The 17,127-nt window shown below is 44.9% G+C and overlaps 1 protein-coding gene, 1 long non-coding RNA gene and 1 pseudogene across 6 annotated transcripts in view; 2 read left to right on the top strand and 1 right to left on the bottom strand.

The window, feature by feature from the left end:
- MTOR (mechanistic target of rapamycin kinase) overlaps window positions 1–17,127 on the bottom strand; it is a 156,122-nt gene that overhangs the window by 30,906 nt on the left and 108,089 nt on the right. For all 5 annotated transcript variants that reach the window (XR_004028485.1, XM_030805770.1, XM_030805771.1 and 2 more), the window contains 6 exons: window positions 13,190–13,290; window positions 9,701–9,816; window positions 8,106–8,183; window positions 7,786–7,893; window positions 2,857–2,982; window positions 2,628–2,759 (listed from right to left, as the gene is read on the bottom strand). Coding sequence is in view for 4 of the 5 variants with exons in the window: in XM_030805770.1 (XP_030661630.1) it covers window positions 2,628–2,759; window positions 2,857–2,982; window positions 7,786–7,893; window positions 8,106–8,183; window positions 9,701–9,816; window positions 13,190–13,290 (661 nt within the window). In the remaining variant the exon portion in view is untranslated. The remainder of the gene's footprint in view (window positions 1–2,627; window positions 2,760–2,856; window positions 2,983–7,785; window positions 7,894–8,105; window positions 8,184–9,700; window positions 9,817–13,189; window positions 13,291–17,127) is intronic.
- LOC115833049 lies at window positions 6,780–12,602 on the top strand. The gene is made up of 4 exons (XR_004028486.1): window positions 6,780–7,134; window positions 7,805–8,024; window positions 8,291–8,417; window positions 12,334–12,602. It is a non-coding gene; the product is annotated as an uncharacterized LOC115833049 (long non-coding RNA).
- Window positions 15,415–15,514, top strand: LOC115833100 (annotated as a pseudogene).

Consider the following 17,127-nt stretch of genomic DNA (forward strand, 5'->3'; position numbering starts at 1 on the left):
TTTTAATTTTTAGTAGAGATGAGGTCTTGCTATGTTGCCCAGGTTGGTCTCAAATTCCTGGGCTCAAGCAATCCTCCCACCACGGCCTCCCAAAGTGCCAGGATTACAGGTGTGAACCACACTTTAGTTTTTTTTTCTAGGGGAACTACGTTGACCAGTCTTAAATCTGATTTTTTTTTTCTTTTGTGACACAGAGTTTCGCTCTTGTCACCCAGGATGGAGTGCAGTGGCGTGATCTTGGCTCACTGCAACCTCTGCCTCCCAGGTTCAAGAGATTCTCCCGCCTCGACTTCCCAAGTAGCTGGGAGTACAGGTGTGCACCACCACACCTGGCTAATTTTTGCATTTTTAGTAGAGATGGTGCTTCACCATGTTGCCCAGGCTGGTCTCAAACTCCTGACCTCAAGTGATTCGCCTGCCTCAGCCTCCCAAAGTGCTGGGATTATAAGTGTGAGCCACCACACCTGGCTTAAATCTGATTAAAAAAAAAAAAAGAATTGGGAGGCGGTAGTAAAAAAACTCAATCACTAAAAAGGTGATAACTCAGTGTGATCATTGCGTACGTCACGCAGGTAGGAGCTAAACTAGGAACTCTGATGGTAGGTGCTTTTCAGAGCCCATAAGCTACCTGTCATCAACAATCCAGACACTGGGTTTAAACTCTTTGGTGGACTTAATAAGGAGCTGAACAAAATATAAACTGCCAAAGCTGGGGAGGCTGGGTATTAAGTTTGGATTTGAAGCCCAATATTTCGTTTATCCAGCATAAGAGAATCCAGTATCTTTCTACTGTATAGTATAAGGCAACTTATTTTCAAGGAATTGGAAATGTTCTATTTAAAATTTGTTTTCTCCATCCCCAGGAAATGAAAAAAGGGAAAAATGATTCTTTCCCTCCTATAAATGAAGGACCTGTCACTTGGAAGAAGGGGCTTCTCATAGGCCCGCAGGATTTTAGCTAGGCACAATATTCTGGTTCTAGATTACATGGGTGGGTTTGTGGGCAAGAACAATGGCCTTGGCTCAGTGAAATTTTACAGAAGGACCAGCCTGTCTCTGGACTCTGTGAAGTGTCTTGTCTAGGAAAACATGATACATATACCCATAGCCTGATGCCTTCCAGGATAACAGGGTCTGCTTTTCCCACAAATACTTTCCTTTGCCTCAGGCGAGGCAGAGCATGATTCTTGTTTACAGTGGAGGAAAGTAAGGCTCAGTGAGTGTCTTGCTCAGCAGCACAATTATTAAGTAGTCAGTTTTCCTTGGGTAGCTCCTTAACTATGAAGATATGACATCTCTAGTTCTGGGCTTGAAGTCCCAGCACTTTACTTTAAATAGGTTCCTAATTTTTAATTCCACAGAATTTGGGCTACTAAGAAAGACCATTCCATGGAGAAGTTGGGCTGGGGTCTTATATTGAAAGAAGCCACTCCTTGCTTAAGATATTACCCAAAAGACTTCTTCAACCTGCCTTGGGCAAGACAGTCAGAGACCTGGAGGCTATACATAGGAGGGAAATCAGACTATACTCAGATCCAGCACCTTCTGTTTTTCTCATTTGCCTGGAGGAGGTCAGCTTTTAATCAGAAATGCTCTGGCCTGGGAGGCTCACAGAGACTGAAAAATAAAACAAAACAACAAAAAACAAACAAAATCTCCAAGCTGCACATTTGGAGAAGGAAACGTAGGTCACTGGTACTGCAGTAAATCCCAAAGACCAGGTTCCTGGGTACAGGCTGGCTGATCCCACTCTGGGTGGTATTCACAGCCACCCTGAGTCAGTCATGTACAAAATTAGTCAATTTCTGGACCCAGTCACCAGATCTCCTAAGTGTGCCTTCCGCAGAAACACAACTTCTATTTTATGAGATCTTCCCACAGCAGAGGCTCCAGTGGCTGGGTTTTATTCCTCTCTCATCTCAGGTACCTCACTGTGGGGGTCACAATGGGGAGAGAAGGCTAGTGAGACTCCCTCTTCCGTTTGGTAAGAAAGAGGAAGGGGAAGCCAAAGCAGGTGCTGACTTTGCCTCCAGGGCCTACTGTTTATTAGTCCTCACCATCACCCAGGCAGATTATTTAAAGAAAAAAACCCCCAAACCAGGAGCCACATCTATTTCCCAAGGGCTTGTCTGTAAATAAAGTCAGAAGAATTCTACATTGGCTTCAAGATAACTTTCCCTCCTGGTTTCAGCATTATACCCTGCATGTTACTCCTTTTGAATCCAAACTGATGACAGGAGAGGAGACCAGAAGTCTGAAAAACCCAGATTGGTCTTGTGAAAGTTCTAGTCTGTGTATTTACAAATCTGCTCTTTTTTGTACCAAACAGCCCATCTTCTCTTAGGGGTAGAAAGTGTGCCCTTTCTAGTCCCAGCACTTTCTAGATACAAATACATATAACTGTGATCACATTCATTGGTTTGATCAATGGTATACATGCATCTCCTCAACTGTGATTCACTTTATGAAACCAGGCCAAATAGCTTCATAATAGGAAGAGACTCCCTGACATTGTGAGTAGGTGGTTTAAACACTGTTTCTTTTCTGGCCTTAAAGAGGCAGAGAGAAGCAGATTAGGCGAGCATTCTGGAGAAGGTGGTCTGTTCTGGATGCATTGGGATACAGACCTTGCGGGCACTCTTCCACATGTTTTTCATGTAGGCATAGGTCACCTGAGGGTGAACTGTTGGCAGAGGATGGTCAAGTTGCCGAGACGGATCAACTCCCAGGAGCAACACTAAGGTTTTATGAGCAAGAGCCTTAAAAATAAGAGAGACTGGGTTATAGACAGAACTGGATAGCCCAGGGACACCATGGGGCCCTACCTGTCCATGTGGGTGGGTGGTTGTCACTCACCAGCCTGCCACTCTTGCCGCACAGGCTTGCATACTTGAGCCAGGTTCTCATGTCTTCATGAGGGCTGACCACAAGGGACCGCACCATAAGGATTTTCTGCCAGTCCTCTACGATACGCTGGCAGCCCTGGAACATTCAGAAGTGAAGATTAGATATGTTTTCTGATCATTGTTTTTGAGGCAGTCTTGCTCTGTCGCCCAGGCTGGAGTGCAGTGGTGCAATCTTGGCTCACTGCAACCTCTGCCTCCCAGGTTCAAGCAATTCTCCTGCCTCAGCCTCCTGAGTAGCTGGGATTACAGGCGTGTGCCATCATGCCTGGCTAAGTTTTGTATTTTTAGTAGAGACGGGGTTTCAGTATCTTGGCCAGGCTGGTCTTGAACTCCTGACCTCGTGATCCAACCGTCTTGGCCTCCCAAAGTGCTGGGATTACAGGCGTGAGCCAACGTGCCCGGCCTTTTATTATATTTTTAATAGAGATGGTGTTTCACCATGATGGCAAGGCTGGTCTCGAACTCCTAACCTTAACTGATCTGCCTGCTTCAGCTCCCAAAGTTCTGGGATTACAGGCATGAGCCACCATGCCTGGCCTTCTGATACATTTTAACTTCCCTGCAAGCCACAGCCAAATCCACTGTGAAACACAAAGGAGATTTGCTGATAGAATCTCAGCTTTCTCAGGTTAAGGGTACTTTGAGTGAAATACCCTTAGGCAGCGGTCCCCAACCTTTTTGGCACCAGGGACTAGTTCTGTGGAAGACAATTATTCCGCAGATTGGGCGGGGGGCGGGGGGATGGTTTTCGGATGACTGTTTCACCTCAGATCATCAGGCATTAGATTCTCATAAGGAGTGTGCAACCTAGATCCCTTGCATGCACAGTTCATAATAGGGTTCATGCTCCTGTGAGAATCCAGTGTGGCTGCTGATCTGACAGGAAGTGGAGCTTGCCCATCCCTCACCTTCTGCTGTGCCTCCCGGTTCCTAACAGGCTACTCACCAGTCCCCGGCCCCAGGTCTGGGGACCCCTGCCCTTAGGGGCATCTCAGCAGTTTGAGAGATGGTATAGCATGGGTTTGGAGCTTGAATCCTGCCTCTGTCACTTGCTACCCTATGTGACTTTGGGCAAATCACTTAACCTCTGACAGATCTGTAGAGTGGAATAAAAATAGTACCAGTTTCATAGGGATACGGTGAGGATTAAATAAATTAAATGATTGATTTCAATTTATTTTGTGAATGGTGAATAACGCATAATACATCTTCAACTTTAAAATTTTGTTTCAGTCTTTCTGGTTGAAGATGACTATCACTGACAAAGAAATTAAAATGTATCATTCAAAGTTCAAAAATGAATTAAATGTAAATAAGTTAAAAAAATTTTTGAAGTGACATTGCTTTTAAGTTGGTAGCATTTATATTTCTGAAGTTATTAAGCCTAAATCTCCATTAAGACTTCTGAAAAAAAAAAAAAAGACTGTTGGGATATCGTGTATGTTGGCATCTTAGATTCTTTCTTCTTCATTTCTACTCGTCTCAGATCAAAAACACAGAAGGGGAAATGCTTCATTCAGTTACACTTAGAAATTCTTCTTTCTTTTTTTTTTGATAGGGTCTCACTCTGTCACCCAGGCTGGAGTAAAGTGGTGCAATCATGGCTCACTGCAGCCTCAACCTCCCAGGTTCAAGCGATCCTCCCACCTCAACCTCTCCTGAGTAGCTGGGACTATGGGCGCACACCACATCTGGCCAATTTTTGTATTTTTTGAAGAGACGGGGTTTTGTCATGTTGCCAAGGCCGGTCTCAAACTCCTGGGCTTAAGCTATCTGCCTGCCTCAGCCTCCCAATGTGTTGGGATTATAGGTGGGATCGTTCTTGTCGCCCAGGCTGGAGTGCGGTGGCGCAATCTCGGCTCACTGCAACCGCTGCCTCCAAGGTTCAAGCGATTCTCCTGTCTCAGCCTCCTGAGTAGCTGGAACTACAGGTGCGTGCCACCATGCCTGGCTAATTTTTGTATTTTTAGTAGATATGGGGTTTTGCCATGTTGGCCACCCTGGTCTTGAACTCCTGACCTCAAGCAATCTGCCCGCCTCGGCTTCCCAAAGTGCTGGGATTACAGGCATGAGCCACTGCGCCTGGCCACAAATTCTTTATAATTAAAAAAAAAAAAAAAAAAAAAAAAAAGCCGGACGCGGTGGCTCATGCCTGTAATCCCAGCACTTTGGGAGGCCGAGGTGGGCGGAGCACAAGGTCAGGAGATCGAGATCATCCTGGCTAATACGGTGAAACCCCGTCACTACTAAAAAATACAAAAAAAAAAAAAATAATTAGCCAGGCGTGGTGGTGGGCGCCTCCAGCTACTTGGGAGGCTGAGGCAGAATGGCATGAACTCGGGAGGCGGAGCTTGCAGTGAGCCAAGATCATGCCACTGCACTCCAGCCTGGGGGACTGAGCGAGATTCCGTCTCAAAAAAATAAATAAATAAAATAATTTAAAAAGTGAATTAATTATCAAAGGGGCTTAAGCCAATTTTACATCTAACAACTATAGAGTGTATAGAGAGTCAGGTGAACTCCTTTTTTTTTTTTTTTTTTTTTTTTTGGAGACGGAGTCTCATTCTGTCCCTCAGGCTGGAGTGCAGTGGCGCAATCTTGGCTCACTGCAACCTCTGCCTCCCAGGTTCAAGTGATTCTCCTGCCTCAGCCTCCCAAGTAGCTGGGATTACAGGTGTGTGCCACCACGCCTGGCTAATTTTTGTATTTTTTTCTTTTAGCAGAGAGGGGGTTTCTCTATGTTGGCCAGGCTAAGTCTCAAACTCCTGACCTCAAGCGATCCACCTGCCTCGGCCTCCTAAAGTGCTGGGATTACAGGTGTGAGCCACCATGCCCGGCCAAGTGAACTCCTTTTTCATCCTTGTTGATAAGAAGTCAGACTCAGAAGGGGAGTTCCTGAGATCTACTGCTTCACGGTAAATTCCATGAACCCATGGAGCTGTCCTCCATGGAGATAAACTTAAAAGTCTAGCAACAATGATCTCAGGCTTTTAGCTATGACAAGATGCAGTCTGAGCCTGACTGGAAAACCCAAAGCAAGAAGAGACCCAGCGCCAGTAAGGCTGACCTCTCTAACTGCCCTATGGGAGGGTCTTAGGAACCAGAAGCATTGGTGCAACTCCGAAGAAAAGTAACAAACATGTATTTTTCCACTACTATAATACTGGTTGGGGATTTTAATTTAAATGATTTGACCACAAAATGGCAGTTTTCTAGCCCCAGCAGTTCATTTGACAGCAAGCCATCCACAAGAGCCAAATTTCCACTATAAATGTAATGCTTTACTTTCAGGCCTTGGACCACATTTTTCCATCCCATGAAGTGTGACAACAATGATTTAGAAAGTTAAAATAACAAAAAAGTACATTGAGTGATTATTTTTTGTTACTCCTCACCAATAGTTAGGTTCTCCCAGATGCTGAAATAATTTGGCCTCTTGTAAGCCAAAAAGCATCTTGCTGCCTCAAGATAGGAAAGTCACGAAGGCTTAAGGTGGTGACAGTGTCCTGGACCCAGTAAAGTCAGACAGGCATCTCTCTTCCCAGGACTCAGTCCATGCCTCCCCTCTCCTCTAAGTCTACATTTGGATCAAGTCCCACTTGTCAGACTGTCAGAAGGTTCATCAGATCTCTGCTGTAGAAACTCTTTATTGTAGGCATTTCAAAGAACTGGGGTGTGTACAAATCAAGTGGGAAATGCTTATTTGTGGAATTCTTTCTGGTGCCCAGGAGACAATTTTCCATCAAAACATTCACTGGCCATTTCATAATTACTAATAAAACATGTAAAAGAACTGTATGTGCTCATTTCAGAGCCATAAATGACTGTATTCATAGATGTTCCTTTGCCCATTACTCTTTCCTGTCCAGGGGAATGTGCCCTGAGCTTCCTAGACAGGAATGTGTTTGGAGTCAAAAGGTTTTGTCGCAGCCTACTGAGATGCCTGGAAGCACAAACTTCGATTGGTCTGAAGCAAGAATTTGGAATTAGCAATTAGGTGGGGATTTAGTTGAGAGGAAATGGCTTATAATTGGGGAGATGGATTATGATAGGCAGGGAGATAAATGGTTTCTGGAGTGGTAAAGGCTTTCTCTCTTTTTTCTTTTGCTGATGAACCTCCTATCCTACCCACTCAAGGAATGGGAGAACTGGCCATCCTTCCCAGAACACTTAAACTCCTGACTCCCAGACCTGGAGTGACAGTTCCTCATGTTAAAATGATCAGAATGTGACAATGAAAACACTGATGGAGGACTTGGGAAAGCTTCTCTACAAGGGGAAACTGCAGTGTCACCTCAATAGAGGCGACAGGATGACTCTGACCTAAGTGACTATAAATAGCAGGAGTTGGCCAATGAGAACCTAAGGCAACCCCATCTGAAAAGCTGGTGCAAGTGGCCTGCAACTGTAGTTAGAGGAGTGGTTCTTAGCTTTGGCTTGTGGAACCATCTGGGGGAACCTGAAAAGATACTGATCCTGAGTCTCTCCCCAGAAATTTAATTGGCCTGGGGAATAGCCTGGGCATCAGGATTTTAAAAAGCTCTCCAGGTGATTCTACTGTGCCGCTAAGGTTGAGAACCACTGATTTTGAGGTTATGATTCCTAACTGACTGGTCACAGGTGTCACTTATTAAAAAACATTTTTTTTAATTCCTAGAGAAGAGAATAAGAAGAGACGGGAAAATTGGTCATTCTCTCACAGCTTAAGCTTAGGTGAGGAGCCTTTGAGTATTCTGCTTTGTATGCAAGCCAAGCAACACACTGGTGGAGGAGGCAGGAAAAGCAAGTTGAGTAAGAGCCGGGATGGAGGGGGGCACTCGCCCAGGTCCTGGAAGGGGTAGGGGTAGGCGGGTGAACTGGGGCTTTCTACCAAGCTCACCTGCAGTCTCTCCCACCAGATCTGGCGGATGATCTCTCGTCGCTCGGGGACAAGTTTGTACTGGATAACCTCCTCCAGCTCGGACAGCATGTGGCAAGAAACCATGGCCTGATGGAAGCAAATCGCATTCCAAACTAATTACTGCACGAACAATCCAAAAGACAGGATTAATTTAAATCATTCCTTCTGGTGTCAGGGTATCTGCCGATCAGAGAAAACAGGCATGTTTCCAGCAGCCTGTGAGTTCTCAATAGCCCATTCTGAAAAAAGTATGGAAATAAGCCTCAAAAATGACAATGTGCAGAATAGTTGACACTTACCCCATATGCCCGACTGTAACTCTCTCCTGCCATCGCAGTTAATTCAGCATCCAGCAGGTCCCTGGCCTTGTCAATGCACTAGAAGAGAAACAACCCTTGGGACTGAGCTCTGGACTTGGGAGCTTAGGGTTATTTTAGGGCACCCCAACTAGCTACAGAAGTTATCTGTCTCACTTAAATTCCAGGGATGAAAAGAGAAATTTGCTGAAGAAGGGCATTTTCCCAGAACTGAATGGCTTGAGAGGAGGTATTATCCAATTTCTCATCAAAGACAGAAATGTATGGCATCCAAAACTTTAACATCTATCTAAGGTAACACACAAAATCTTAGGTGGCAAGGGTATGGGAATGTGGGCTGTAAAACTGAATCACAGGTTCTTGCATCTCAAGAGGACATAACTGGGGATCTACCTCTTTTTTTTTCTTTTTTTTTTTTTCTCTGAGACACAGTCTCACTCTGTCACCCAGGCTGGAGTGCAGTGGTATGATCTTGGCTCACTGCAGTCTCCACCTCCCGGGTTCAAGTGATTCTCTTGCCTCAGCCTCCCAAGTAGCTGGGATGCTGGGATTACAGGCACCCGCCACCACGCCCAGCTAATTTTTGTCTTTTTAGTAGAGATAGGGTTTCACCACGTTGAGCAGGTTGGTCTCGAACTCCTGGTCTCAAGTGATCCATCCGCCTCGGCCTCCCAAAGTGCTGGGATTACAGGTGTGAGCCACTGTGCCCAGCCTGGGGATCTGCCCTCGTTTAACTTTTTCTTGCTGGGCATGTTTATGAAAATAGATTCTGCACACACTTCAATGGCTCCAGGTGGTAGCTCTGGCTTCCAAGCACCCTCTGTCCTTATGAGGGAGTGTCTTTAAACTTGGCAGAGATGTCCAGTCCTGTCCACGTGAACAGGAGCTCTTGTGTCTCTGACAGAGACAACCGAGATCTTGGTTCTCATCACATAAATGAGAGCCTGGGGGATGCCATAGCACTGCAGTTTCCTCTGTGCCATCAATTAAAAACCCCTCATGCAGAGCTTTTCCCGTTTTTGAATGTTTAGGTTAATTATAGTGTCCCAATGCCTTAAGTGCTCAGGTCATTTACCCGGGCACCTCATCTAAGTCTCATGTCTGACAGGGTGGATGGGATTACTTCATTATTTCATTCTGCAAGTCAGCACGCTATTTACAAATAAGTACTAGCTTCCTCGGAAGGTAATCAATGTGTGACATGCCTGCATGGCCAGAAGACCCTTGTGACTGATTTCTGCTGCACAGTGAGACTGCTGGCTCTCTGAATCCTATCTTTTGCTGAAATACAGCTTCTCTCTACAACAAGGGATACAATGATGACCCAACAAGCTAACTCTAAAAGCAACTGTGACAGTAGCTTCCAGAACACATTTGTCCCCCTCAGAACAAAAAGTAGCCCCAGCTGACCTGCTGGCAGTCTTCTGAGTGCAATGCATCAAAACCATTCAAATGCACTCACAGAGCCAAGTAAACATCAGATCTGAAGTACAACAGCTTATTACCAAAGCACCATGTGCTTAGAAGCACTACAATCTTTTCCTCGCTGAGAGATCTGGGTGCATGTAGGTTTTTACCTGTTGTGCCAAGGAGAAGAGGTCCTGATGCAGTGCCAGCACAGCTCTATAAAATGCCCCATCATGGGTGTCCCGAGGGATCATACAGGTGTATTCTTCCATGCTGTCCCACTGACCTATACACATACAGAGACAGAAAGCACCAAGGGGGTTGGCTGGTTGGGCTAAAGGCAGCATCTCAAATAGATCTTGCCATTGTTATTTTCCTTTAGCTTGGGATATAAACAAGAGAAATGAACTTGAGCCTCATGTACCAAAATCCTGCAGAGCCCCTATACACACTATGAAGGTTGACTTAACAAAAAAAGCCACATCTGTCTTCCAAACACAGGACTCCATGGCTGCCCAGGGAGCATCTTGACAGATGAGGGGAAGTGCATGAGTGTGAAGTCTGCACATCAAGTGGGCTGAATGCAGCACCTCATTATCCTAGAGAACTCTCTCAGGTTTCTCTAGGTGAAACAAAATTGCTTTCTTCCTTACTACTGAGACAGCTCACAGTTCAGTGGTATGTTGTTTCCTCTAAACAATTGAAAATAGCCATTACACAGATGATAGGGCACAGGATTAGACAAATAGCTTGCCCATTTCATTCTGGCAATATCTTTGCCTCAGGAGGGAGGAGATAAATATTTTAAGCGACTCCATTATAACAAAAAGATGGGCTAGGTCACAGCACAGTGGTCTCTGCGTCATATTAGACAGGGGAAATAGCTGCATCCGGGAAGAGGTATTCATTTCTCCTGGTGGGGTGAGTATGTATCAAATGCCAGGATTTCCAAGACCATCTGCAGAAAAGATATCGGCTTCATTAGCTGCAAACTACAGGGCTGCCAATTTTACAAGGCATTTTCCTGCCTCTCACTCCAGACCATTGGCTCATCCATTCTCTATGCCTCTGGGCACAAGCAAATAGCTAACGATGACTCCTCAGGAAGCAATTTGTTTTTGAAAAATGTTCCGGATCTAGCCCACAGCTCATGAAAGGAAAGGGTATAAGCTCAGTGACTCAAGAGGGACAGAAGAAGAGAATGGAGGTAGAGGGTTATGTAATGTTCCTCTGGGCTCCACAGGTGAAGCTTTTCACCAGGGACGCTCTACATATCCTCTCCCTTCTTATCAAGACCATCTCTGGAACACATATTGATAATCCTCTTAGCTGGGGCCCAGTGTCAGAAATTGACATGTCTGCAGGGATTGAAAAGAAATCTCTGCTTTAAAATACTCTGGGAGTAGGAGTGAGGTGGGTAAGAATTGGGCAGCAAAGAGGAGAATAGAGACAATAAATGGTGAAAATGTTTGTAATTGCTGGAAAAGGTGAAGGGCAGATGGGGGTTCATTATACTATAATTTTCACTGTTATATATATTAGGAAAGTTCTAAAATATAAGTTAAGAAATATTAATAAAAGGAGATAGACAACTGTCCTCTCCCTTTACTCCTGTTTGGGATAAAAACACGACATGGGGAGCTCCAGCAACCATGCTAGATCATGAGGTGAACTTTAAAATGGAGGCACGGGCTGAGCATGCAAAGCAGAAATCTGGAAAAAGGCTAATGATAATAGAGCCAAAATACTAGTCTGGAAACGCCTACCTCTAGATTTCATTTATAAGAGAGGAAAATAAATCAGTAACTTGCTTTAGGCAACCAAAGCCAAATCCTACTGTGGTATAAGAAGAAATATGTTTGGTCTTTGTCCCTAGTGCCTGGTATAGAGCTATCGAAAACCTTCTGCATTTCCTGAGTGATAGGAGTGTTCTTTATTACTCATAATGAGCCCCTATTGATTATGCTGATAAGGTAGAATGGTTTAAGAAAAAATTTATTTATTGAGAAGGCCAATTATAGAGATGACTTTATGACTTAGGCATAGCTGGATGCAGGAACCTAAAGAGAGTTCTCCTCATCTCTCTTTAAAACAAAAAAATTAGGGCCAGACGCTGTGGCTCACACCTGTAATTCCAGCACTTTGGGAGGCTGAGGCGGATGGATCACGAGATCAGGAGTTCAAGACCAGCCTGGCCAACATGGTGAAACCCCCGTCTCTACTAAAAATACAAAAATTAGCTGGGCGTGGTGGCAGTGCCTGGAATCCCAGCTACTCGGAGGGCTGAGGCAGAGAATTGCTTAAACCTGGGAGGCAGAGGTTGCAGTGAGCCGAGATCATGCCACTGCACTCCAGCCTGGGTGACAGAGCGAGACTCCATGTCAAAAAAAAAAAAAAATTATGTGTGTGTGTGTGTGTGTGTGTGTATATACATATATAAACATAATTGGTAGAGATGGAGCATATATATATATATAATTGGTAGAGATGGAGTGTCACTATGTTGCCCAGGCTGATTTCAAACTCCCAGGCTCAAATGATCCTCCTGCCCAAGCCTCACAGAGTACTGGGATTACAGGTGTGAGTACCACACCCAGCCTCCCCATCTCTTATTTCTGCTTTCAACTGAAAAGGTAAATGGAGACACAGAGATGCATACCCTAGTACTCTGCTGAATGTGTAGGTGTATGACCCCACTAACCTTGCAGAATATCCAAGCCTATTACCAAAGAGATTGGTTCTTTGAGTAGCATGTGACTTAAACTTTGCCTTATGTTGTCTCTCCCTCCTTCTCCCCTTCCAGGATGGGGCTGGTTACCAGAAAGACCAAGTAATTACCGGGTTTGAACTTTCAGCCCTGTCCACTGACATCCAGGAAAGGTGAAGAGGTTGAAAATTAAAGGCAATAAAAACTCTTGAACAATGAGCTTCCAGGTTGACGAAGGTGCTGGGAGGGTGAGGGTAAACCCCAGTAACACAGGACAGAAGCTTCTGCACTCCAGACCCTTCTAGACCTTCCCTCATTGTACCTGTTCATCTGTATCTTTTATAATACCCTTTATAATAAACTAGTAAATGTAAGTAAAGTGTCTCCTTTTGTTCTGTGCATTGTCCTAGCAAATTATCAAACCTGAGGAGGAGGGTTATGGGAACCCCAATTTACAGCTCGTCAGTGAGAAACACAAATCACAACCTGGAACTTGTGATTGGCATCTGAAGTGGGGCGATACTTTGGGATGAGCCCTTAACCTGTGGGATCTGATGCTATTTCCAAGTAGATAGTGTCAGAAATGAACTACCTGACACCCCATTGGTGTCTGCTGACAATGGCTTGGTGTATGGGGAAAAGCATCTGGCATCAGTACTCTGTGTGAGTGTGCTAAGCGTGTATTTCTCACCCACTAAATCTCAATTTTGATTCTGTGCACTGTTTTCCTTGGCCTCCCCACGAAGATCCAATTTTCCCCATGTCTAACAAGTTAATAAAAATCATCAGGTAGAAAGGACAGATGGAAGGTGTAGAAGTAGGTGGATACAGACCGTTTTTACCCTTCCATAGACCTGGATCTCCACCTAGAGCCAGCACCTTACTCTTCTGATGCGAGCCCCTAGCCTCACTCACCCCATCCTTCACAGGGTGCCTGTGAGGGAAGCTTTACCTAAACCCCATGCAGCTGCAGCAGCCATCCGGGCCATCTTGGCTTGGGTCTCATCATTAACCAGGGTCCACTTTTCACAGCACTGCTGGTGGAGTTGACCCCTGAAGGAAATGAATTATATAGTCAGATTAATCCAAATCTCCTTATACTACCAATCTTCCTCTCCTGCCCCTTGGGTTAGTTGAGGACTACACAGGAACTGGACACCTTTAATAAAAAAGCACATTCTACTAGGTCACATAATAGAGAATCAATGGGCTATTTGTTGTTTCTATGACCTGATGCTCGTAATTTGTCTGGGTGAGTTTATCAAGGATAGGAACCATGTCTAACTCTGTGATATGAAATGTCCTGAACATCTGGCTCCCTTCATAAATATTAAATAACTTCTCTCCTATGCCAAAGAATTCTGGGCTCTTTCCCTTTGGCAGGCCTACAGAGAAAGCAATCTGAAGAGACGCATCTGGACATTCATTTTGGGCTCAAAGCTATAGGGAGAACTGGCTCCTAAAAGTATTATACAAATGGTTTCAGTCTGAAATGAAACCCAGATGAAATCAATCTGTACAGAAGAAAGGCTCTACAATGGTCACATCTACCAGAAAGCTAGATGCTGCGTATTCTCAGAATTTTGCACAATTGCTGAATGTGAAGGAGGACTATGAGATATTAAGATATAAATGGTGCTTAAGACACCCCAACAAACAAAAGAGAATGCGGAGGCCCTAGAATAGGGTCTTGCTATTGACTGTTGAAACTCCCTCTCATGTTTCGCTTCTCAATGAAAAGAAATAAACTCTGCTATTATGCAAATCCGAGCCCCTGATTTCATGTGAGCTTCAAGATGTAGCTAGGAGACTCCTTAATTTTTCCTGCTTTCTGAAAGACATGCTGCAGGATGATTTAACTTGGCACTGGAGGTGGAGTCACGAGGAAGAGCACAAGTTCTAAGTGGCCCAGGTCAGAAGCCTCATGGAACATGAGCTGCTCTGCACTCTAAGGTGGTGTAGGAGGGCGGGGATAAAGATGCTGAAGTCAATCCCTGCAGAAAGAATCTAGGCTGAGCTCACCAAGAAGCTGACTGTGGACCACGTCTAGGAGAGGTACTCAGAGCCATTATCCAGCATCGCAGTACAGCAGATATTAACTTTGTCGTCTCTCTGACGCATGATCAAGCAAACCAGGGACACCAGCACTCTGGCTCAATACAGAGCTGAGACCAAAAAGAGGAACTGGTGGCCATGATGCCCTATGCAATTTACTGAAGCTCCATTAAGGGAATAGGATAAACCTCTGTGTTGGTTTCCTGCCACCGAGACTTAGAAATCTTCACTCCTGGGCCCTGCTAGGGGTTCCCTTAGAGCAGTAGTTCTCAAACTACTAAGTGCATCGGAATCCCCTGGAGGGCTCCTTCAGATGGCTGGGCTCCACCCTCTGAGTTTCTGACTCAGTAGTGCTGGGATAGGGGCTGAGAATGTGCATTTGTAACAAGTTTCTATGTGATGCCAAAGTTGCTGGACCAGGGTCCACAGTTTGAGAACCACTGGCTTAGAGCAGAGGCACAGCTCATCTGCACAGCATATTTTTGTAGGGGTCCTGACTAGAGGTAGAAGAGAAAGCTGCATGATCTCCAAATGGTCCTTCCAACCCTATAGTTCAAAATTTACAGCTGGTGAACACAAGCAACTTGGATGAATGCATCCTCCATGCAAGCTGTCCCTCCTAACTCAGCCTCCCTCTATTATTTTGTCAGGATCAGCTGATTTTGTGCCACAGAACTAAGGATGTAGCATTTCTTTTCATCTAGAGCAGGAAGCAAGTTCAGTGCTGAAATCCCACAAACTGTTACCCCAAGAGACAAAGCAGGGAGCAATGCAGGAACAGCAACTCAGAAGGGCAAGCCCTAGCAGTGAACCTTGCACTGCCTTCACCATGCAGCTGTGTGGGAACAGCTGTCAGAGCTTGGTCAGTACACAGACAAGAGCATTGCTCTTCCACAAACATTTGTTACAAAAAATAATGCAGAATATACTGAGTCCTGCCTCTCAAGGGTGGTTGGGTGGGGGGCAAAACCAAATAAATAAAAAACATGAGACTGTTTATGGGGCAACAACTAGGATACATTTTTCTGATACCTTTCACTACACATAGGGAGGACTGGGTAAAAGGTGCACCCTCTGAGACTCTGATTTTCTCACCTAGTGTTTTGGCAAAAAACGCAGAAAGTGCTTGCTTCGGCAGCACATGTACTAAAATTGGTACGATACAGAGAAGATAGCGTGGTCCCTGAAGATTTAAAACAAACAAAAAGCTTAGGAAGTATTCTTTCATTTGGAATGGCTCCATGGCTCCTCTTAGGGTTGAAGGCCTATGATCTCACTCCTGAGGAATCTGTTCTCAATGACCTAGAGGCTGTGTGGGGAACAGTTTGAGGAGGGGGTTCACTTTAGTTCACTTTGGCTGCAGGCGTGGCTGCCTGCACCATAGGGCTGGGCGGGGCGCGGGGGGGTAGGGGTTGCCTAGCTCTCACAGCCTCCTGGAGGCAGATAGGCACGAGGAAATGGGAAGGGTCTCAGCTCACTGTTAACTCCAGATCATTCTGGATGTCACCTCTGATGAACATCTGCCTCAGGCATACTCAGGATATATGCACACAAAAGAAATTTAGAAATTGCACTCTAAACAGAATTGACTGAAAAGACCGTATCAGAAACCTGCATATGATCAGGAAAAATATTCTGCTTCTTTCATCTCATTTTAAAACCTCTTTTAGTCTCCCACATTCTTAAATCCTTTGGTCAGCATTACTAGCCACTTATGCTTTATGGGTAACTATAAAACTGGAAAGAACCCAAGAGATCAGAGGTATTTGGGACTGAGAACGGCAACATCAGGAGATCGATATCACTCAGCTTGGTCATCTCAACTTCTGTGAGCCTTAGTTGCTTCAACTATAACACAAAGGAATTGGAGGAAACCACATCTCAAGTCTCTTCCAATGCATCCCATCTGCTCCTACTAACCCAGCTAGGAAAAGTGGTCATCTTTAATGTGAAAGGAGAGGAGTGAAAGGGGAAGGGGCCAGGAGAGGTTTCAAGAAGGAAGAAACAGTGGAGAGGATTTCAAAAGTAGAAAAAGGGGCAGAAGAAGAGGGCAATTCAAAGAACGGAACGAATGAATGTAGGATTTGGAGAAGAGTGAATAATTTGGCCAGAGCTCAGATTATGAGAGAAGGGTTCACTGAGAAATGTGCTGAAGAAGTGGGCTGGGGCCACAGTAGGAAAGACTTTGAATGCCAGGCTGTGATATTTATATGTAAATCCAATGGCAACAGTGAAACACTGCAGTATTTTAGGAATTGATTAGAGCTGAATTTTACAAACACTTCCATCTTGTTTTATCTTTCTCATAACAAGATATGATTGTATGACAGCTGATCTGAAAGTAGAAAAATTGTTTTTGAAATAATGTGGCTAATTCTTATTAACATACTTTTCTTTTGCCTTAGATCAGTGTTGTCCAATAGAGCTTTCTGTGATGATAGAAAAGTTTTCTATATGCACTGTCCAATACAGCAGCCACTGGCCACATGTGGCTACTGTACACCTAAAATGTGGTATGACTGAGGAAATGAATTTCACATTTTATTTAATTTAAAAATAGCCATAAGGCCGGATACAGTGGCTCACACCTGTAAACTTTGGGAGGCTGAGGCGGGCGGATTTCTTGAGGTCGGGAGTTCAAGACCAGCCTGGCCAACATGGCGAATCTCTATTAAAAATACAAAAATCAGCCGGGAGTGGTGATGCACGCCTCTAATCCCAGCTACTCAGGAGGCTGGGGCAGGAAAATCACTTGACCCTGGGAGGTGAAGGTTGCAGTGAGCTGAAATCACAGCACTGCACTCCAGCCTGGGTGACAGAGTGAGACTCCGTCTC

Source organism: Nomascus leucogenys, chromosome 24 (genome assembly GCF_006542625.1).
Source record: "Nomascus leucogenys isolate Asia chromosome 24, Asia_NLE_v1, whole genome shotgun sequence".
In the NCBI taxonomy this organism is placed as follows: domain Eukaryota; kingdom Metazoa; phylum Chordata; class Mammalia; order Primates; family Hylobatidae; genus Nomascus; species Nomascus leucogenys.